Raw genomic sequence first — 23,376 nt, forward strand, 5'->3', positions numbered from 1 at the left:
GCCTTAGTCACCCATTATTTCTGTGCTACCACATTCTCACTCAAAGGACCCCATTACTTAGCTACCACAGTTTGTCTAGATACCTTATGTGTAAAATAGGACGTGTATTGAAATCACAGCTAAAGATGCAAAGTTGTTTTAGGCTGGACTAATGCCTACAGCATTATTTTGTGCCACCCGTGACTTAGAATAACCTATTAGGGCCATTGGGACAAATCCAGTGTGTAAAATGCTTTGGTAAAAGTACCAGTTAAACATGTGTATAAAATTACATGTGCATAGACTACTTGATATGATGTTATACTATTGCACATTAAAAGCACAGTAGTAAGGATGTTTTGTCTATGTTGCTTTTATTATATTTATCTTTATATATATATATTATATTTAAAGAAATGGTGAAGAAAGAACTAAACATGCCAATATACAGTATATCCTAATAATGTTCTATACTTTTTCTGCTGCATACCAAAACGTATATATTATTTAGGTTATCATTAGTTCACTTAAACTCGTAGCCCTATTTTCTAATAATCTAGCAGCTGATGGGCTCATTTCATAATTTATCACTTTGAAAATAACTGATATGTAAAAATGTGATCTTTGCTAGAGTTTTGATCAAATCAATCAAATGAGCTTATCTATTTAGTCAAATGTTAAATCGGTTTCCATGGGTTTTAGTGATTGGATGTCTGACACCCGTCCAAAAGAATGGCTAGTCTAAGCTACTGAATCCCATAGTACGTTATGCTCCAAATATGAATAGCTTTTAATCCTACCTTAAATAGCTAATTTGTGTTTATTTTGTGTTTCTATCTAAATTTCAAAGTAATGTTTATATTGTTTATCCCTATAATACCTTGTTTCAAAATCTAGCTAAATACAAAACAATTAAATATTCTATGTACATTAACACTTTCTATAGCTGTTTAAATTCAGCCACTGGCTATATTTCTCTTTGTTTTGTATATATACTATAGATAATGCTGATAGACTTGGAGCACTCTTTTAATAATGAGAACTGGGATTTCATTATATTACAAAATATCTATCTATGTAAGGTCAGAATGGGGATGCAGAAATTTATGTGCATATTGATTAAGCTTCTTCTCATATTCTCATATCTTTTTAAAGGAAATGAAGGGCCTTGCAATGTAACAGGATACTGAATCCAGAAAGGTGAAATATATTATAGGAAAATATGTTACTAAATGTGTTTATGATATGTAGGTTTGTTCTCTAATGAAAATGGCAGACACTATGGGGCTGATTTACTAAGACACGAATTCGAATCCGAATTGGAAAAATTCCGATTGGAAAACGAACATTTTGCGACTTTTTCGTATTTTTTTCAATTTTTTCGGCTCCTTTACAACTTTTCGGAAATTATCGCGACTTTTTCGTTACCAATACGATTTGCGCGAAAAAACGCAAGTTTTTCATAGCCATTACGACTTGCGAAAAACGCAAGTTTTTTGTAGCCATTCCGAAAGTTGCGCAAAATCTGGCGATTTTTTCGTAGCGTTAAAACTTGCGCGAAAAGTCGCGCCTTTTTCGTAGCGTTAAAACTTAAAAGGCGCGACGTTTCGCGCAAGTTTTAACTCTACGAAAAAATCGCGACTTTTCACACAAGTTTTAGCGCTACGAAAAAATCGCCAGATTTGGCGCAACTTTCGGAATGGCTACGAAAAACTCGCGTTTTTTCGCAAAAATCGTATTGGTAACGAAAAAGTCGCGATAATTTCCGAAAAAAATCGCAAAATACCGATCATTACGAAAAAAACGCAATCGGACGCATTCGGCCCGTTCGTGGGTTAGTAAATGTGCCCCTATATATATATATATATATATATAGCTTTTTGTCCTGCTCCTAAAAACTGCAGATGAATACTCCTAAAATATACCTTTATGTCATTTTGTCTTTTATATGCTAACTTATTCCAATACTTTGCTTAAATGCATAGGTTTCCCCTGATAACTTTTTCTTCCCTCCCAACTGCTTATATCATTCTTCCATCATTCTTAGCATTCTTCCATGCCCCACCTAGTAGTAGATATAATAACAGCATTAAATAGTAAAAATCCAAGTCCGGCTCCCCAATTAATGACTCCTCCAGTAGGAGAAACAATAGGTTATCTTAAAGCAGTTGCATTGTGAAGTGCTGGCTCTTTCTGAAAGCTCAGGCACAATGACGAGAGGTGGATGCCACCAATTTACCAATATTATAGCTAAAAAGAATAACATTTTAAATAGCAGAATTAAGTAACTGTATTGTACAAAGTGTAATTTATTAATAAAAACTGCACTGTAACAATCATGACAGAATCCCTTTAAGACAGGCACTAACTTGTGGAAAGTTTTAGCGTCAGGCTGTATCTGAATGGGCTAAGGGTGAGATCTGCAACAGGAGGATAGTGATGTTTAATGTTAGTTTTAATTTACTCAGATTTACTTTTTTTACTCATTTATGGCACAGGGCCTGTACTACCACCACTGATGCTGTTTATCCCTCCTCCTACATGGTTGGGACCAAGTGGGACCAACCAAGTTGTCCAGTCAAATAAGGGATAGTCTGATTTGACATAACATGCTACTTTCCCTAGAAGAGAGTGTGACTGGAAAAGAAATTGCAGAGAACTGACAAGGTTTCTGTTGCAGACACGAAAAATTATGTATGATATTAATGAGTGAAAGGGCACTAAATTAGCCAGGCCAGGGGAATCATAATGATATTTGATTAAGGCTGCTGTATAGATGAAATGTCACCACAACCCTGTGTCTTTATGCAAAATAAATGATCAAAAATGTGAGATTTCTGTGGATGTTGTCTCTCAATTAAATCATCCTTAATTAAATGAGAGTATCTTACACTATATCTTGCTTTTCTGCTGTATTTTTCTGTAGTTATACAGCGACACTAAGAAGACTCATTCCTATTATACTGTTACCCCTGGATTTTATAATAATAGCTATGGGCAGAACAACAGCAGAAAATCCCTAGCTGCAAAGCTCAGATATAAGCCTCTCATCACATTAACAGATGTTAAAGAGGATGAAAGTGTTCCAAATCATAAGCAAGGTATAGATCAATACATTAAAACCTCATACATTTATAATTAAATTACAAAACTAAAATAAAATTTCACTAGATTTGCAAATATCAAACTGTTATGGTATATGGTAGCTGCTAAAAGGCATGATTAAGCACAGGCTCTTTATTTTTCTTAGGATTACGGTTATAATAAAAACATTACTCTCAGCGCTTCCTGCACCCACCTGATATTTCAAAAGTGATTGATAGAAATGGTGCCGCACTAGACTTTGATGTGCTGTAAGAATGGCTTTCTGAAAGGAAAAGCAAATTAAAGTAAGAAATAAAAAAAAATTCTATAATAAAAAGTCACCAAAAAAAGTACTTTTCAATGTCTTATTAGGGAAAATATTGACGATTACATGAGACATGTCTTAGGTGTTGAACCTATTGCCTCCATTCCTACATTTGGAAAACTGTTTTTTCTTCTGTTTAAAAAAATTCTATGGACAAAAGTCAGAGATATAAAGCTCATGCACCCTATACAGGTCAGCTTAGGGCACAATGGCCGCAGCAGTGAATAGACCTATGATACAAGGCTAAAGTGATTAGACTGGCTAGGAAAGTGCCATTAGAGAATACAGGACTAAATGGATCAGTCAGAAAGCTATTCTATTCACTGCTATTTCTGTAGGAGGATTATATGAAACAGTCTTAGGGTTTAACATATAAGGACATATGATAAGCAAAGAAAAATACATTGCAAACGAGCAACAGATTTTCTGTTTTGTCTCCTATTTACAGTAAATTATGTCACAACATCGAAATGCTTCATATAAATTGAAAATCATTTTCTGTCCAAACTAAAAGGAAAGTAGTTATAGCACTGTTTTCGCCGAAAAGGACAAATCACATCTTACATTTCTGTACTCTTTCAACCCATTACAATAAGTCAAGTTACATGATGTATTTTATTATCATTTTCATTTTCAGGTAATATGGGAAGTCATTTACTGAGCATGAAAGCCTGGAGGACATAAATGTTTCACTTTACAGACATATTTCAATAAAACTGCACACTCAGTTGAACATTATCTTTTAAAGAATGTGTAAATTCTCCAATATCCAGCAAAGTCACTGTATTTCCACCTCTGCAAATCAAACCTGAAATCTAAATTAAAAATCATACTGCTTGCTACAATTTCCAAGAAATATTTTTTCCCATATCTACTAAATGTGGTAAAAGGGAATGAAAGCTGCAGAACGGTATCATTTGGAAATACTGTGGCAATGCTATGGCCATTACTTGCCACTAGATGTAGTCACTGAAGTGCTTTGCTGGCTCAGTATCTTACTGGTTATACACTAGCTTTGAACGTTAAAGGGTTTATTTATATTTTCTGATTAATTCCATAAGACAAATATTAAATACACCTACAAGGGTAGCGTGAAATTGAAAATAATCTGAACCAAGCTTCCATTCTAAAATAACATCATTTCCATTTTATTTAGCAAATTTTCAATTAACTTCATCAGTAAATCAGAAAATGGTATCAAGGTTAATTTAATTACATAGTTAACAAGGAAGAACGCTATTATTACAGCAATCACCGTTATGGGTAATAAAGGTAATGATAACCGAAAACAGTTTTCAAATCATTAAATAAATCAAATGGAACATAACCAATTGATTTTTTGGAACACTGAGGCAGGAATTGTGGTTGTGCTTTGAGATACAGATTGGAATCTAGAGTTAGGTGTTAATTTCATTAAGGTGCTTGATAAGCATCACAGTATGTTTCCTTTAACCTTAATAAAAAATGTCAAAAATGGAGATATTTAGCTTCTGTTGATGACAGATGATTTTGAACAGAACGTGCACCAACACACCAACACAAAATGGCATTAGCAATGATTACATGCCTTTATAGCTGTGCTATTATTCCATGTTTATCTTTGAGGGAAATAAAGGTTGCTAATTCTATCCCTTAGCCCACTACACCCTATAGGTGTAGAATTTGGTTTAATAATTAGGATAGCCATACCAAGTCATTCATTTAAAACAGTGAAATGCACTTTTTAAATGCCAGTGAAGATGGGAAGCACAAGAAATGAAGGGGTAATTTAGTGCCCAACTCATATCACACTCATATTGCACTCCAGAATGGGGCAGGGTTATATTTATGAGAGGCAGGCTTGGGACATTACATAAGGATCAACTACCCCACCCCTCACCCACACCAAGAAGAAAGAGATACACTTATATAAAGAGTTTGGAGGAAGGCAGGAAGCCAGTTAGAGATGTAGAATCTATGGAATTTAGTTTAACAAAGGCATTCTGGAATGAGAACAGAATGAAAATGTAAGAGCTAAAAGAAGAATGGAAACAATATTAGTCAAGTAATTGCTGTAAGATAAATGTTTAAAAAAAAGAGTTTATTTATATGAATGATAGATTTTCTGAAGCAAACACGCTATTTTTAAAAATGCAGAGTATCAATATACTGCATTACATGTAAAAGTTTATGGAGTAGTTTATGTTTGGTGCTTCCAAAACACCATTGAAACACATTAGAAATTCCGAAATACATTGGCAGTGGTATGTCTATAATGCTCTGAGTAGAATTTTACTTTTTTGCATTTGGAATAGACAACTAACTCTTTCAATGACAAGAGATGTGGGTGGAGTACTGAAGGAATCTCTATTTCTGAGGTCTAGTATTTATTTGAAGTATTTAAAAGGTTATAGGAAATTCTAAAGAGAGCTAAAGAATGTAAAACCTCATGAATTCAATCAACCTCATGGCCCATACAGTATATATGCAGGTCCTAAGCCTTGCACACAGTCAGGACTCTAGAAAGTTTGAAACAAAAAGATAGTTCTAAGGTCATATATGGAAATTAATAGCTGCTACCTCTTGTTGGCTAAGGCTATAATAGGTTATTTGTTTTTCATATATATTCCACATGGAAATTAATGGCATGCTTTTTATCAATGTAGAAGTAGTGTACAAGGCACATGCATTATGCAATGCAAAACTGTAAGAATTTTTGCAAATAGTACCTTCTTTATCTTTTACATTGTTGAGGTAAGAAAGCAGATTTTCATTTGCCTGTACACAGTAAATCTCCCGTGTTTGAATTCCTCCGCCGCATAGAGCAGTCTGGTTACCTCTCCTTTTATCCTGCTGGCTTAACAAAGGATCAACACGGCATTCAGTCCATTCTGTAGCTCTCCAGGTGTATCTAGGTCAGAAATTAACATTAAAAAAATGACCAGACAGATGTAAAATACACTGAGACCAGACATCTCAATAGGAAAATGGTAAAACATGTCATGTTAAAAAGGAGAGGCTTCACATTAAAAGAAAGGAGGCCTTGGCCAAACAGCCTTACAATTATGCTGTTAAGGTTACCCCCCGTTATCTAAATGCTGGAGTACGGTTAGAAATTTCAATCAGCATCTTCGAGAAGTCACTAATTTTTCCCTTCATCCTAGGTGCCTCAGTGTATCAGTATAGCTAATCTGACATTGTGCCACTGGTTGTTACAAAGAGGTGATCAGTAGGTGGAGTGGCCTTTATATATATATGCAAGTCCAAAACCTGAGCCCTCAGATTTAGGGTTCAAGTGGCAATACATGGTAAGATTTGCTCATTTGCAAGGTCACCAAACAAACAAATCTTTCCCCCGATATGCCCACCTTGGGCCAAACGATCACATTGCAATGAAGGGAATAGGAAAAGTCAGAGCAAGGACCGCATCAATGAGCCAATGCTGTCCCCGATCCAATGAAAAATCAAGTCTGTCTGATTGACATCTGGGCAATTTTTGGCCACATATCAGTCAGGAGGCCTGTTGGAGGGCCCCATACACGGTCAGATAAGCTGCCGAGTCAGTCTTAAAGGCCCAAATCGGCAGCTGGAATCTGCCCATATATGGCCACTAGTGATGAGCTAATTTTTTCGCCAGGCATGGATTTGGAGTGAATTTCCGCATTTTGCCATTGGCGAATTGTTTTGAGAAACTTCTGTGAAAATTTGGCACAGAAAAATTTGTTGCTGGGAATTTTTTGTCGCCTGTCAAATTGGGTGTGGTCGCAGCAAAAAAAAAAAAAATGCCGCAGCCACATAAAAATAGCCACGGCAACAAAAAAATCGTGCAACAAATGCATTTTGCTAATTTTTTGCCATTTCGATTAGCTCATCACTAATGGCCACCTTTAGTTGCGGTGGCTCCTTGCAGCAATGGAGAGGTACCACAATTTTTGTCACTACTTGTTTAGTAGCTTCTATTTTTATCATATATTTTAGTATATTAAGTTGCAATTTGCAATTACTTGAAGGCAATAAAGCTAACTCGGTCCTATTTGCTGCTCCTTACTTTTACTGTTATTGGTTTCTTGTTAAACTTTTACCATTTACTTTCTGTAGTGTAATTTAAAACAATAATATTCTCTGATATTTGTATTTTCTCATTTCTGTAGTCAGGATTTACAATATTGCATTGCTCTGATATAATATCATTCTAAATAACTACATGAATTTAATGAGCAATTAGAGTTTCTATAGAACAGCACTGCTTGTTGTAATTCGTTCTTTGGGAGCAGTTAAAGTTAATTCTTTTTAAAAGCACAGAAAATCATTTGATTATCCATGGTTTGTACTTCTCCAAAAGTCATTTGTGGATTAGGAATTCTTGTTTTCTATTATGTGAGTATTACGCCTGGGGAGTTGACTAAATTAGGCTTAATAACCCATACCAACCAGTCATTAGTCTTTATAGTCAGTTTCAGGTAGAACAATGAGAGCAAATATTTGAAACCCACCTTTATAGTACAAACCCACTGGCAGTATGTAGTATGTATATGTGTGTGTATGTGTGTTTGTATGTGTGTGTATGTGTGTGTGTATGTGTGTGTGTATGTATGTATGTGTGTGTCTGTATATGTTTGTGTGTGTGTATTTACTCAATTTCTATGCACTGTTTGAGTTCTTTCTTGATACCCTTCCCTGTTTTTAGACAGACACCACAGAAAGCCAATTAGCCTGGGATGTTGTACAGTTTTCTGACATGTAATTTGAAATGGAAATATTTGTCTTAATTAGCAACTAATGCCCAATATAGTTTATTCAATTGACCACAAGAAATTCATTCAGGGGCTCATCTTCATAAAGCATTGCAGCTACATAGATAAAGCTATTCTCATACAGACTTACATATGAAATACATTACCAAGCGTTCCATGTTACATATAATTTTTGTAATTAGCGACTCTTGTCAATGCATTTGGCAGATTTTTCACCGTTCCGCAAATTTTTCAGCAGTTCAGCAAATTTTTTCGCTATGTGGAACGGGATAGATTCGCTCATCACTAATTGTGATAATTTCTTGTGCACATTGGGGAACAAGGCTTTATTGACATGTCATGACAATACTCAAAATTCAACAAGCTGATGATTACCATCTCTACCGGCAAAAGGGCATTTTGGTTCATATGTGAAATACTTTAAGGGGCTGATTTACTAAGACACGATTTCGAATCCGAATTGGAAAAATTCCGATTGGAAACGAACATTTTGCGACTTTTTCGTATTTTTTGCGATTTTTTCTGCGTCTTTACGATTTTTGCGTAAAACCGCGAGTTTTTCGGCGTCTTTACGATTTTTGCGTAAAAACGCGAGTTTTTCGTAGCCATTACGAAAGTTGCGCAAAGTCGCGATTTTTTCGTAGCGTTAACACTTGCACGCAAAGTCGCGCCTTTTTCGTAGCGTTAAAACTTAAAAGGCGCGACGTTTCGCGCAAGTTTTAACGCTACGAAAAAATCGCGACTTTGCGCAACTTTCGTAATGGCTACGAAAAACTCGCGTTTTTATGCAAAAATCGTAAAGACGCCGAAAAAAATCGCAAAATTACCGATCATTACGAAAAAAACGCAATCGGACGCATTCGGCCCGTTCGTGGGTTAGTAAATGTGCCCCTAAGAGTGCACAGCAACATGTTTGGTATTACCAGCATTTATTTCAGCATTTATTACTCATAAAACTTTTCATAAGACACAACACAACTATTTCATATTTAATTAATACATATGCTTACAAAACATAGGGACATAAGTGAAAATGGAATGGCTGCCATTATCTTATTTATGATCTAACTGCACTGAACCTTTTTCTTTTTTAATTGATTCTAATAGTTCTATATCAAAGGTGATTTCATCAGTCAAGGGACCACAGGTAAGTGATACTAAAATGAGCAAGCCCTTTTACCTTTACCTTAAAGTGATACTGACACTAAAAAATTACTCTTTAAAATATGAATGTACATTAAAAGTTCCCTATAGGTCATATTGATCATTTTTTGCTGATAGGGCTGCTTTTGTAATTAATTTGTACTTGAAGTTCCTAAACCTGACTGTTTTGCCAACCTGACTGTCCCTTCTCAACCTGTCAGTAATAGCTTCTAATGTTAACTGACTACTGTAGCACAAATATGTCAGATCAGATAGATTATGTAAAGCATCGGGGAAATACTTTTAAGACAAAATTATATATAGCATGCAACAACAATGTTATGATGGATGTAAAAAATGGTTTAATTTCTAGTGTTTCTAATATCTCTTTAAAAGAAAAATAAGCAACCCCCTGTATTCTCACAAGTGGCTTATATAAATATAGGCAAGTAAGGCTTCTATTCTTAATAGTCATAAACCACATCTAAAAGTCCCCCTATGTATTCTAAAAGAGGTCCAATCCATAATGCAAAAGGTTGTTCCCAGGACAAGTGCTAATAGTGAACCAGTACAACCAAGAAGGTATAAAAATTCAAAGAACACTCCATAAGAGATTTGTCTGAATGCCAAACCACTACATTACACTGCATTATATTTAAGCAAGGACCAAACACAAATTTGTAAGTAGAAAGGAATCAAAACTTGAATCTGTTAATTATAATACAGGGTTTACATTACACATTCAGAATGCTGGAATATATATATATATTCCTAATTGTTTCAATATCTTTATACTTACTTAATACAAACTTGTGGCCCGTCTGGTGGAGGAGTACAATCTTCTGTTTCTTCTAGCTCTGGACATTCGTTTCCATTCCCAATTGGAAATAGTTTGATAGTCCTTTTCCTAGTACGATATCCACCAGGAGATTCCATATCACAAGCCCTGGAGCAAGGGCTCCATTCTGCCCACTCAGACACTTGGCACTCCTTGTCAATAACACAAGACTGGAACGTAATTGGCAACTTTTCCTGTTGGCAAAAACTGAAAAATATATACAACTGTTTTAGTTAACTCTTGAAATATGGAATGGCACACAGGTTTATTGTACAGAATCCCAATCAAACACCCAATAACATTGTGCAGCATATTTCTGAAATTGACTTCAGTTGTCCTGAGGATAAATCCTGTCTTCATCACTAGACATTGTATTAGTATGAATATATATCACACATTGCAGATGATGGAATGATGATAGTGCTTCCAACATTACGTTGGATGTGTCCTCCTATTCAAGTCTTGCTCACCAGTTAGAATCTTGTTTGTTCTGTGCGCTATTGACTTTAGTACTTTTAGATAAACACAAATAAAAATGAGGTTCTGCCTGTCATCCTACATTATAATGTCTACTCTGCCAACATGACCCCATATGTGAGTGTTATTAGATCTGCTCATTGGCGACAATAGCTGACCTATAAGAAGAAAGGCAGCCACATGGATCTATGCAAAAGGCAAAAAAAGTCTTTATGCATATAAAATGAGATTAAATAAAATGAAGTAATATAGTTTCACTGGGTACAATATGAACAAGACAGATGGTGTTTATATCAATAAAGATTAACTAAAAAAAACACACACATATATGTATGTACACACAAAACCACACCTGGAGGATTTTTTTTATACAAGGTACTTTTATATGCTGTAACTATATTTGAAAGTCACAACGATGAAATGAACTACTGTAGTTACACACTGAAAAAAATGTTGGTGGATGAGTGAGTGGATGGGACATTACTATTGTTCATTGCTTAGAGCCTTGACACTCCTGTTCTTGGTCTATTGTGTGATTTAAACATCTAAGTTAAGAGGTGACAGCAAGTGAGAAACCCATCCCAAAGAACCCCATCCTTAATTCCTGCTATAGGCTACTCCTTAATGGTAAAAAGTAATGTATTTACAAGCTTAGGAACCAAAAATATCCCTACAACATCCCAAAACCACTCTGTGTCTGCTGTTCCCTTTTAACTTGGGTATCTAAATCCCACAAGCGCTGAGGCTGAGGCAGCTTACCCTTACTGTGTGCAATAGGCAGACGGAAAGGATGGGGCTTTCGTGTGCCCCCCAGCGCTGTGCTCTGCACTTTACACCAGATTAATTTAAGGATCAGTGTGCAGGTATAGCCCAGCGAAAGGAAGTGCTAGCAGGTTTTTGTACAGCAAGAGGTGCAGAGAGTAGCAAAACCCCTGAATGAGCACTAAGGGGCACGATTTGCACCCCTCACTGCTCAAGCACTTGCCCAGGTTATTGTTGATGGCCCCCTGTAAATAAAATTTGTTTTTAAAAACATGTGTTTTAAAGATTATTATTCAATTTACAATGTACAGACACCCAAGTAAATATTGCATGTAGCAAAAAAAAAGAGAAAATTTGTTGCTCACCACAAAATTTTAAACATTTAAGCTGGAGTGCACCAGTAAATTCATATAGACAGAGACAAGAGGCCCTCTGCACACCATTATAAATATATATAGGACAGGGATTGTTTGTCCATATTTGCAATATTTTCAATCCCTTGTCCGGCCAGTTCTGCACTCACTTTCATCTGATTAAGATTTTTACTACTTATTTATACATTTTACAAAGGGACTGAATTTTATGTGCAACTTGCTTATTTTCAAGGTTAAAACTCCCCAGTGGCTGCCCTTTTATTGGACACCACTGGGACCACCTGATTGTATCAGGGAATGATGGGAGCTTAAATATTGCATGTAAATGAACTGATAGTATTTTTATTCCTTATTGCTACTAATCCTTGAAACAAAGTTAAAAAGCACAAGGGAATGCTAAAACATTGCACATTATATTCTTTGTTTCCACTTGATTTAACCTGGCACTGTTATAGCTTACTGCCAGCAGAGAGGAGCCCTTGGGGACGTGTTTTAGCATCACCCAACCAACTATAAACAAACTAGAAAAGCAAAACTGGGCATTTGTCAGCAGCAACTTCATTTCCCTATAAACAACTGCCATAAAGCAATCATTTATAAGCACAATTAACTAAACCAATGGTGTATTAGTGGAACACATTACATAACATGTTAGCTTCGGGCAGGTGGTCAGTAGGAGATTTGTAAGGCAGCACTATTTTATATAGTGTAAATCAGCAGTGTTGAACATGCATTATATAAAACCCATTTCATTAATTAAAATACATTTTATTCCTTTTGTTTAAATTTAATATTTAAGGGATACAATATGGCATTCCTGTAATTTCTAGGGATAGTACAATTCAAGGAAAAGCAATTTGTCCTTATTAATCCACAAGCCCACATGTTTGGTCATAGTATATAAATCTAAAGTAAATTATAATACCCTTTTGAGTGTTATTAAATGATTCATCATCACATGTTACAAGTAGAGCACAGCTTGTCATACGTACATTTCTATGTGGGTGCCATGTATGTTATTAGCCCTGTGGCATGGGAAGTGCCAATAATGCCACTACAGTACTGAGCTGCATTTGACACATGGACACAAAGGAAGGCTGTAATTCCACAGTTCCCTTAGCGACTTGCGTCCATAGCCACAACTGCCTTATGCTGTTACTGAAGCCACGTTCAGTAATGTTGTTACAGTTAAACCATTGTCAATATGAAAAATGGATGCCCACAATAAAGCAGGAATACTGTGGAAAGAATACTGCATTGAGGGTAATAAACATTGTGATTAAGTCTGAATTTAGTGAATTTAGGTGTCCATTCAGGTAACTACCCTACAGTAACACTAAATTGCAAAAACATATTTAGTTTATTACATTCATAAATCATATTACATTTTGGGTACTTCATTTTAATTGTGTCCACAAGTTTTCAGGGTTACAAAAATGCATCTCTGCCTATAATTATGCTTGCTATATATTCCCTACTGTGCAGAAGCACGATAAACAAAGTTATTCAAGGCAAACTAACTCCTGCCGTGATACAGAAACATAAATACAATTATTTTAAATATGTAAAATAGCAGAAAGTGGAGTGCACAGATTGTATGAATGATTAAACTGTTAACACTGCATCCTTCAAACAGCATAAAAGCTGCTTTGTTAGAAGCCCTGACACATAATAGAAATGTGACATAAAAGACAAAAGAAAGATGTATTATTCAGATGTGATTTCAATCCACTAAAATATTCAATATAGCATATTCAGATTTGGCAGTGCTAACCCCTATTCATAAACTGTGCTGTATACCTCATTATTTTTAGTACTTAAAAGAAACTGTGGCCTAAATATATATTTATTATTTTAGTGTATGTAAGGGAATCATCTGCCTCTGTAGGGCTCATTATTATACACAATAAGAAGCCGTTAAACACAAATATGAGAAAAACATGTTAAAAAATAAAATAGTTTAACCTCTTAAGGAAAAACTTTTATTAACATGGTTTGGCTGCCCCTTAATGCCCCTTAACATGACCCCTCTCACTATAATATATTAACCTCAAATAGCTCAGGCTCCGCTAAATAACTTCATATGGGAAGTCCATTCTTCATCTGTCTGAGCATCATTTAAGATCATCTTCTATTCTCTTTGGTGCTTGGATGCTAGTGCAGTTACTTCATACAAAAACTCAAAACAATTGCTTGGTCTTTGCAGGTAATTACTGTATCTTTTGCCACCAAGTGTGCCGAGAACAATGGCAACTCATAGGGGCAGATTTATTAGGGCACGAACGCTCGGAGCTTTCATTCGAACGCTATGAGCATATTTTCAACGATTGTTTTGCGCTTGCGCAAAAAATTCGGAAAAGTTCTGCCGCTGTTTACAATCGTTCGGTATGAAAATCATGTCACTTTCAGATTGCCAATACGATATTATCGTGACTAATACGATTTTTTCGTAAGCATTTTCGTGATATTTGTGATCTTCAGAAATTATCGTATCCAATCCGAATTTTTCCCATTCGGGGTTCGAACTCGTGTTTTAATGAATTGGCCCCATAGACTCCTTGTCCTTCTTCCCAACAGTCAACACTTTCCAACTACTGAATTGCTTAACAAGTTCTATAAGGCCTTTTATAAGGACATATGCTTTTATCAGATCCTTTTTAACCTTTGGAAAAGCCCTAATCAGATTACAAAGATACAACATAATACAATATAACATAAGCTAGCTTCCTCCAATGTTTCTTTATTAATTGCTCAATTCAACCTTTTGATACTATGACAATACACATTTATTATTCTCTGTTCTTGCTTTCTGAAAAGACTTGTTACTGCAATATCACACTCTCACCACAATTCAGGAGAACCATAGATTTGCTCAGTCACTTACACTAAGCACTCCCATAAGACTTAGGGATATTCTGATAGGGTGGGTTCATGCCTTATTAGAAGCTAGAAAGTCTCTATATAACTAAAAATATTGCCCATTAAATGATAGGCATATAACCTCTCACTGTTGCTTTACCCTGATCAATCTCAGATGATCTGGAAGAAGATAAGCAGAAATCACAGGATTTGTCCATCATGACAATAATCTGCTGACTCTTTAAGAAAGCCCTTAAGCAGGAGGTAAATAATGTTCATGATGGAAAGCTGGAAAACATGCACTATGGCCCTTAGACTTAAGCTATGGGAGGCATTTAGTCTTTACCTTTTATTGGTTGTAGAATTCCTCTGTAATGCTTCAATGGGAGATTAAACTGGGTGCAGTGGTTTTGCCATCAGAGGAATGAATGTTATTATTTTCAGCAATATGTCACATTGTCGGACAATATCACTAATCAATGTAATTGTTATAGCAATATACACAAATGATTGTGGACCCTCCTCACTTCCACCTGCCTCTCAGGTGCAACACCAAAAGCCTATCATCTGCAAATGATGAACATTGGTTTTGTTATGAATAAGATTTTCTCAACATCCCTGCTAGGATATGTTATATAGGGTATACAGGTATACTAGTACAAAGCAATATTTCCATTCGGTTGTAAAATCAGATATGTAATAAGACATAAAGCCCTTCTGTTTTACTCTCAGGGGCTGATTTATTATTTCTCAAGCCTCTGGGCTCAAGCAATCGGTTACTTAAACCTTGTGTGAGTCCCTGAACTCCTACGTGGTTTCTGTATCTGATTACATCTGCTTGCAGCTGAATGGGTTTTTTTTCCCCCTGAGAGTATTTTTGAAGAAAATAAAAAGCTCAGCAGGTTTTGGGTGCCGAGCTTTTTATCTTTTTCAAAAACCTGCTCAGGGAAAAAACAAAAATTTTGCAGCTAGCTTAAGTAATTAGCTACAGAAACTATGCTTGGGGTCAGGAACTCGCGAGCAGTATTATAGAAGAACTTGGGCATCCAAACCAATATTTGCTAAAAAGCCCTACACAACACAAAAACCCTAATATACCACTATAACATTTTTATATGCTAAAATTCAGCTGCCAAACAGCTCTTCTCTTTCTACATCATTTTAAATCCTGGCAGGGGAGAAGGGACTAAAACACTGATGTTATAAATTGTAACAACTTCTCCACAGCTTACAGACAGCATGCAGGAACTACATAACCCCCAATGCATTGCACTGTGATGTTCCTATCCTTATTGACATCAAGTGTGCAGGACATTGTGTTGCAGGAGGCAGGACAGGCTGAGGACAGTTGACTACTGTTACATTTAATCTAAACCTCAAAGTAGTCAGCCAGCAGGAGAACAGGGGGCCAGGGTTAAGTAGCTGTTCCAAACCATATCATTACATTAAAAATTATGAAAAAGCTGCATATTTTTAGTTGATGTATATTGCAAAGTTGATTGAAATTTTGTTTTCTTTTCATAAAGCTTACGTTTAGTTTGGGTGGCGTTCCCCTTTAAATTAGCCCCTTATTTTATACACATATATAAAATCTATGTAATTATCAACATGTGCATGCTACCCTCAGGCTTGCATTTAAATGATTGTATTATACTTTACTGAAAATCATTGTATTTACTACCTTTATAAGGTTTGATTGGTTGGCTGACAACTCCCACATGTATGTGAGGTCACTGAAAAAGCCAGATAAAGTCTAAATGGTTAATTGCAAGATGAGGTATTTAGTTAAATAACAGCAAAGAAAATAATATACACATAATACAAAAAAGAATGAATTAATTAAAAATTATTGGAATTATTGAAAACAAATTATGAACAAATCAAAGCACAGAATGATGTTTAATTGCTCAAAGCATACAAACACCTTCTGCATTGGAAATCTGTATAGAAAATGTGTCATTTTATTAATACAATTTCCTAATTGGTGTTATTTATAAGGGAAAACAGCAAATCTGCTAGAGATGTGGCCATGGCCCTGTGAGATGCTTTCTAACACTACACAATATACACAATAAATTCAGGGAAAAATAGGGGCTGCAGGGATGCAGTAGTAAAACCTGCCAAGTAAACAAGGCCCAGAGCTCAGAAGCATATATATTAAATCTGATAGAGCTGCTATATCTCCACTAGGCTGTAAAAGGTTTCTGTGTAATATGGTCTTCTACTGTATATATATATATATGAGCTACTGGCATGTTGGTACTTGTTTGCTTTTACTAACTGCCAGCCAGTTTAAATCTGATAAATGATAACTGTAATTTTCTGAAAAATGTGTTTACACTCCCGTTCCCCAAGCCACTGTAATCTGCCAAGATATGCCTAACCTATTACCAATTGCTGGTTAATTATATGAGATGGGGGACTTATTAAAGTAATTAGACATTTTTTATTTTACAGTTCAGTTAGCTTAGCTTACACATTAGCAATGCTCCATGTGTACCACACTGAGAATAGAAATGGCTCGTTCCCCAAATAGATATTGGCCTAGAACTGCAATTTTCTTTGCTTAAATGGATTTTAATTTATTGCACAGTTCAAATATTTTACATGTGATCCTGGACCATGTAATGTTGTGTAAAGATAGAAAGGCTAACAATGTATTAAGGCATTAAATGATTAATTACTATTTTTTGCTTTATTTACACCAATGGTGGGTATGATGATTATACACAATATATAGTATACTGTAGGCACCATTACTGTGAACCTGTAAGTAGAATAGTAAGTTGAGTAGACAGAACTCCAAGCGTGTCTTTAACATCAATAGCCTCTATTCAAATTCTGGGCACAGGTCACAGCTTTTAAATAAAGGCTATTAGCGTGAAAGAGAAACCAGAAGTCTCATCTATGCAATATTCTACAGTAGAATGTAGCTCCCCATGGAAGTGAGATGAGTCTAGCAGTGTGTATTTCCATGTGTGACTGGGCTCTGATGATCTACTACTGTAATAGTGTAAGCACTTCACCCGTATATAAGCTGATCAAATAAAGCTACAATAGGTTTATATGGACTGTTTTTCTCATCATGGCTTCACTTATTTATCATAGTCAACACCCAGGCCTACCCCTTCTTAAAGGACTGGGAAAGCTACTGAGGCCGTTTATTGCCAATAGATTAGCCACAATAGTGCAACCTAGAATGCTATATTTATTCTGTAAAATCCTTTACCATGCCTGAGTAAACAGCCCTAGAACCTCTCTGTTTAAGATAGCACCTGCCATTTTAGCTTGGTCTGATGTCACTTCCCTGCCTGTATCTCTCCTGCTGCTTTGCCACTTGCTGCAGGAGAGATAAGGGGGGAAGAGGAAGAAGGGAGGGGGGGACAAGGGAGGATGGAGAAGATGAGAGGAGCAAGCTGCGCAAGCTTCTGCTGTGTCCTGAAGAGTTTTGCTGAGAGAAGGAAGTCTGACACAGAAGCTCATGTGTACAGAATAGAAACAAGGGAACAAAGTATTTCTTTTCACAGAGGACTCAGAGCAGCTGTACTGTAAGCTGTATTTACATAGACCTTTCATAGACCTTAAAAGGTTACTTAGCTTTAATCTTTCCTGCTACCTAAACTATAGTTAGTTTAGGTAGACACAAATATTAATGTTAAATGCATTTTTAAATTGCAATTCAAATGAAATAATTAAGAAATAAAAAAATTAGGGATGCGCCAAATCCAGGATTCGGTTCGGGATTCAGCCAAGATTCTGCCTTTTCAGTAGAATTCAGCAAATCTATGGTCCTGGCTGAACCAAGTCCAAATCATGTGACTTTTCGTCACATAAACACAGAAGTTTCAGACTATTTTGCTGCGAGCTAAGCACACGGTTCTTTTTGGCCATCTTGTATCTTCATTTGCATATGTAAATTAGGATTCAGTTCGGTATTTACAATCTTTCACGAAGGATTCAGGGTTCAGCCGAATCTCAAAATAGTGCATCCTTCAACAATTCTAAACAGGTATAAGTGCCCCTTACCTCAGCCTAATAGAATCAGTTGAAATGTGCTTTGACAGTGAAAATAGCTTCTTGTAGCCCCAGGTGCACGCTGTACCCACCTCATCCTAAAGTACTCCAGGGACTGAGAACCTAGGGCTAATGCTGGATAAACCGAGAATCAGACAGTCAGCCCCTACACTGGTATCTGCTTTTCCCTGTGCATTGTATCAGCCTGGGTGCAGGCATACAGAGCAGATTTCAGCCCTAAAATGCATGAGTATTTATTTCAAAGCCAAAATTGGGGGCAGACACAGGCAAAAGGCTAATGTCAGTGTAGGGCTGATTCTCAGCCTGCATTTATCCACAGGCAGAGAATCAGCCCCATGTGGCATTAAGCTAAAATCTAGAAAACATACACTGAGGGTGAGCAGACAAAGACCCATTTTAGCTCTCTCTTAAGCTGTTTCATTTCAAAATGACCATTAAAGGGATATGGTACAATACAAGTTTTGAAATGAAGCAATAAATGGGTATTAAAATGCTATGGGCAATACATATTGTGCATCGTGTCTCTCTAACTGGCAGCCTTTTAGCTCAGAGGCATATTTACTTTTATAGTAATTGTTGTTACCCTAATAAAAGCTGTTGCACATAATAATTATAACAGCAATTTTAACAGTTAGTAATTATAGCAACAGAGAAAGGTTAATAAGCATTGTTTCATGAGCACAATAATCAAAACAAAAATGAAACTGGAATTTTGCCCTACATTTATATACAGTTTGAATACTAGCATTCTGATCCCTGTAGTGGTAAAAGGGGTAAATGGGGGTTAAAAACAGAACTCCATAAATATTAATAGTAATCCATGCAAAAAAAGAGTAAGTAAGAAAATACATAGGAAACAATAATTGAGAGTTTAAAAGGTGAATGGAAGGAATTCAGTAATGATCTGAAGAATGACACAGGGAATAAAAGAAAGGAATGGGTATAGAGTAGAGCTAGGAGGCAAGAAAAAGCATTGTTAAAAGGAAGAAAGAGGGAAAAGCGCAACCACTAATAAAATACATTAGCTTATAGAAATAAGTCCTTACCTTAACGCAGCAGTTTTTCCATTCCGGTGCATACAAGTTACTAGTCGTGTCTGGTAACCAATCTGTATATCCCAATATCTATTCTCCTGTCTATTCTTTCTGTTCCGGTTTCTTTTCTTTTTAATAAGCTCACGTGCTTCTGGATCCTTCACTGCCTTTTCTCTTTCCTTCGCTCGCTCTCTATTTTTGCCTCGTTTACCAGTCTGTCTTACATGTCTAGAAAGTGGAATTGAGCAAGAACTCCAGGGTCCAACACTCAGACTGTACATATTTTCTTCACCCTCACATGGGGCAGACTGACATGTTTGGTATTCTGTAAGGTTAGGACATGCTGATCCACCAAACTGGGCCAAAGTAATAACATATCGGGTTCTGTGTTTTAATCCATTGCCACATGTTCTGGAGCATTCTGACCATGAAGAATATTCTGATACAATGCAGTCTTGAGGGCAGGGAATGAGGCATCCTTGTTCCAGTCGAGGCTTAGGTTCAAAGTATTCACATATACTATCATCAGCTACTGCCCCATTTGCTTTCTGGATGCATGTTACTTCTCTAGTCTGAATGCCTTCCTCACCTTTAGTACATTCTGTGGGTTTCTCTGAAGATCTGGATATAACTGGTTTACACTGATTCCAACTTCCTAACTGCCAGTCATACATTTCCTTGTGCCAGTCGCAAACTCTAAAACAGTTCTGTTGGTTTTCGGGCCTGTCTGTCTGTTTACAGTTTGTAGGGAGGGTCGTCCATCCTTCGACATGGGCACACCAAACTGCCCTTGTTTGAATACCTCCAGGTCCACATTCATCGCCCATACATCTGCCCCAGGGACCTTTAAAAAAACAAGCAAAATATTTTGTTTTAAAATTATGATTTATGCAATAATAATAATAATCAGGCGTTTGAAATTTGTTTCATATGAAGCAATTTGCTACTACATTTCAGGTATTTAAATCAGGGTATTGCTGACATCCTTTCTAAGCTTATAAGGGTGAATCTAATTCTCCTCACAAAACATCTGGCTACTTTGATATTAATGAGAGTCTCATCTACCACATACATTTTGACTTACATGGCAGCCATCAAACTGGCTCAACTCAACTTATCTTGACTAGGGTGATATATGTGATCCAGTAATCATACTGTCTGCAAAAGCCTAAATTGGTTGTCATCTGCTTTACATGTGTCAAAGTTGTGTGGTAGGCTTTATACTGGCAGAGGCACAAAAAATATAAAAATAGAACTGCATGCAATGCTAAAGTTGTACAACTACTCCAGCCAGTTGGTTTATTTGGAGCTTTAATGAAACAGCATGTGAACATTTCAAGGATTGCTGTCATTCCTGCAAGCACAGCAAAACCTTTATACTGGCAATAAAATAAATATAACATTAAATATGGTTAATATACATGAAGTAAATACTATATAAATGTAGAAGGGTAAAGGTTTTGTCAACATTTAGAGTCTTAGCCCTATGTAAGCCAGCTATGCTGGGCCCTGGTAGGTCCCTTAGCAGTAAAAGTGTCAGGAACAGCAGAAGGGCCTGGAACAGAGGAAGGTTCCAGTATAGAAGAAGTAAGGGTAGCTTTGTTAAAATCACTCTAGGAGTGAAAGACAGGATCAAGGTCTAGTTAGTAGAGCAGCCAGAGGCTCCAGCGAGGAGACCTGGAGGGTGAGTATCCTGCAGTCGCAAGCTGTCAGTAAAGGCACTCAAGTGGGTAGACTCAGGGATCCTTGAAGTTTGGGACCACTATGAGCTGCGCCTAGTGCTGGGGATAGTGGGGATAATGTTACTTCTGGGGTGTTGTGAACACTACCTCTAATATTGTGTGCGTAACAGTGAATTTATAAAGTGTTAAAGCATTTATTGATTGATATTGTAACATTTAGTCAGCACCCACCAAAGAGAGATTGTAAAGGATTCATCAAGTAAGCATTTCATCTGTTTTTAAAGAACCACTGGCACCCAAGTTAATTAAAAGAGTCAGCTTTGTGTGATCAGTGTGGTTAACCCTTCCTGCAACAGTAGAGCGAGGAGCCATCTAAGAATAAAGAGTCCTGTGTAACAAGTGCCTACCATGAGTTGCTGGAAGTTGTGTCCAATTGGACTGGTCCTGAGGTACACCAATTGGGGTAAGTGTGATTTTAGTTTACCCCTACCCCATCTACCTGTTACATATATTATGTATATTATGCATTCAGAAATTACTGTATTCATATTTAGGTTACTTTTCAGAAAATTCAGGGTCTGTTTAAAGGAACAGTAACACCAAAAAATGAAAGTGTTTTAAAGTAATTAAAATATAATTTACTGTTACCCTGCACTGGTAAAACTGGTGTGTTTGCTCCAGGAACACTACTATAGTTTATATAAATAAGCTAATGTGTAGCCATGGGGGCAGCCATTGAAGCTGGAAAAAAGGAGAAAAGGCACAAGTTATATAGCAGATAACAGATTAGACACCATTGTATTCTACAGGGTTTATCTGTTATCTGCTATGTAACCTGTGCCTTTTCTCCTTTTGAATGGCTGCCCCCATGGCTACACACCAGGGTTTTTATATAAACTCTAGTAGTGGTTCTGAAGCAAACACACAACTTTTACCAGTTCAGGGCAGCAGTACATTATAGTTTAATTTCTTTAATCCATTTTAATTTTTTGGTGTTACAGTTCCTTTAAATCATATGTAATACTGATATATCATTTTACTATACAGGCAGACTTTTAGAAGGCAATAGATTTAAACTAAGGTTCATGCACAGTTACCATGTACATACAATCTAAAATTAGCCACAATGCATGTGTTTCACAGTTCAACCCCTGACAAATCTCTAGGCCTGCTCCACAAAGGCCATCACTTTTCTGTTGAAGAGCAAAACTTAAAGCAAAAAAAAAGCCATTCAAGAAAACTTTGCTAAATAAAAGTTCCCCCAAGATGCAGGAAATGTTTTGGAAAACAATAAACCAGGTATTTTAGATTTAATAACACATCATTTTCGCAGCATAAAATCTGTTCACATGTCTTTAGTAGTAATAAAACGCACAGTAATTGACATAAAAGGAAATAGTAAGGTGCACGGCATGTCCTCCCCGGTGCTTATATTCTCCTGAGCAGCCAGCTGCTACACATAGATTAAGCTAACACAAACTCTCTTGGTGTTTTGTGCTGATTACTTTTTAAATCATAGTTTGAAGATTCCCTGCTTGCCTACAAAACAAATATATGGTAAATACAATTGCAATTCTTTTTCTGTCGTGTCAAGATTATACCTTGATTTATATCTCATCGAGGTTTTCAAATAACTACATCACGGCTCTATTTGCTGCACTCCATGACTGTACAATGTCAGAATTGGTTCTACATTTTCAGAAAATTGCATCCAGCGCCTCGTGGGAACCCCAGCAGAGACTCAACAACAAAATCAGAAAATGACATACTTATGTAGAGAATGACAATTTCAGTTCGGTAAACATATGTCCCGTCACTTGAGAAAGGCACGCTGTCGCCTCAACTTATCGTACGGAGCACCTTGGAAAAACAGTGTGCGTCTAATTAACAATTTTTTTTGCATGAGACGGAGCTCCGCTGTGGAACTCGACATGAAAGACTGCTGAATTTTCATTCTTACTTGGCGAGAAATAACCATGATCAATAGATTAAATGGAATGAGGCCATTAATGGGCAAAGTTTTGTCTTTTACTCCCACACTACTTCCTGTT

The 23,376-nt window shown here is 36.5% G+C and overlaps 1 protein-coding gene across 2 annotated transcripts in view; it reads right to left on the reverse strand.

Moving 5' to 3' along the window:
- thsd7a (thrombospondin type 1 domain containing 7A) overlaps positions 1–23,376 on the reverse strand; it is a 127,910-nt gene that overhangs the window by 47,296 nt on the left and 57,238 nt on the right. For both annotated transcript variants that reach the window (XM_012965596.3, XM_012965595.3), the window contains exons 2-5: positions 19,656–20,487; positions 10,064–10,309; positions 6,097–6,278; positions 3,278–3,346 (exon numbers count right to left, since the gene is read on the reverse strand). In XM_012965596.3, the coding sequence (XP_012821050.1) occupies positions 3,278–3,346; positions 6,097–6,278; positions 10,064–10,309; positions 19,656–20,487 (1,329 nt within the window). The remainder of the gene's footprint in view (positions 1–3,277; positions 3,347–6,096; positions 6,279–10,063; positions 10,310–19,655; positions 20,488–23,376) is intronic.

This window comes from Xenopus tropicalis, chromosome 6, assembly GCF_000004195.4.
Source record: "Xenopus tropicalis strain Nigerian chromosome 6, UCB_Xtro_10.0, whole genome shotgun sequence".
Classification (NCBI taxonomy): Eukaryota; Metazoa; Chordata; class Amphibia; order Anura; family Pipidae; genus Xenopus; species Xenopus tropicalis.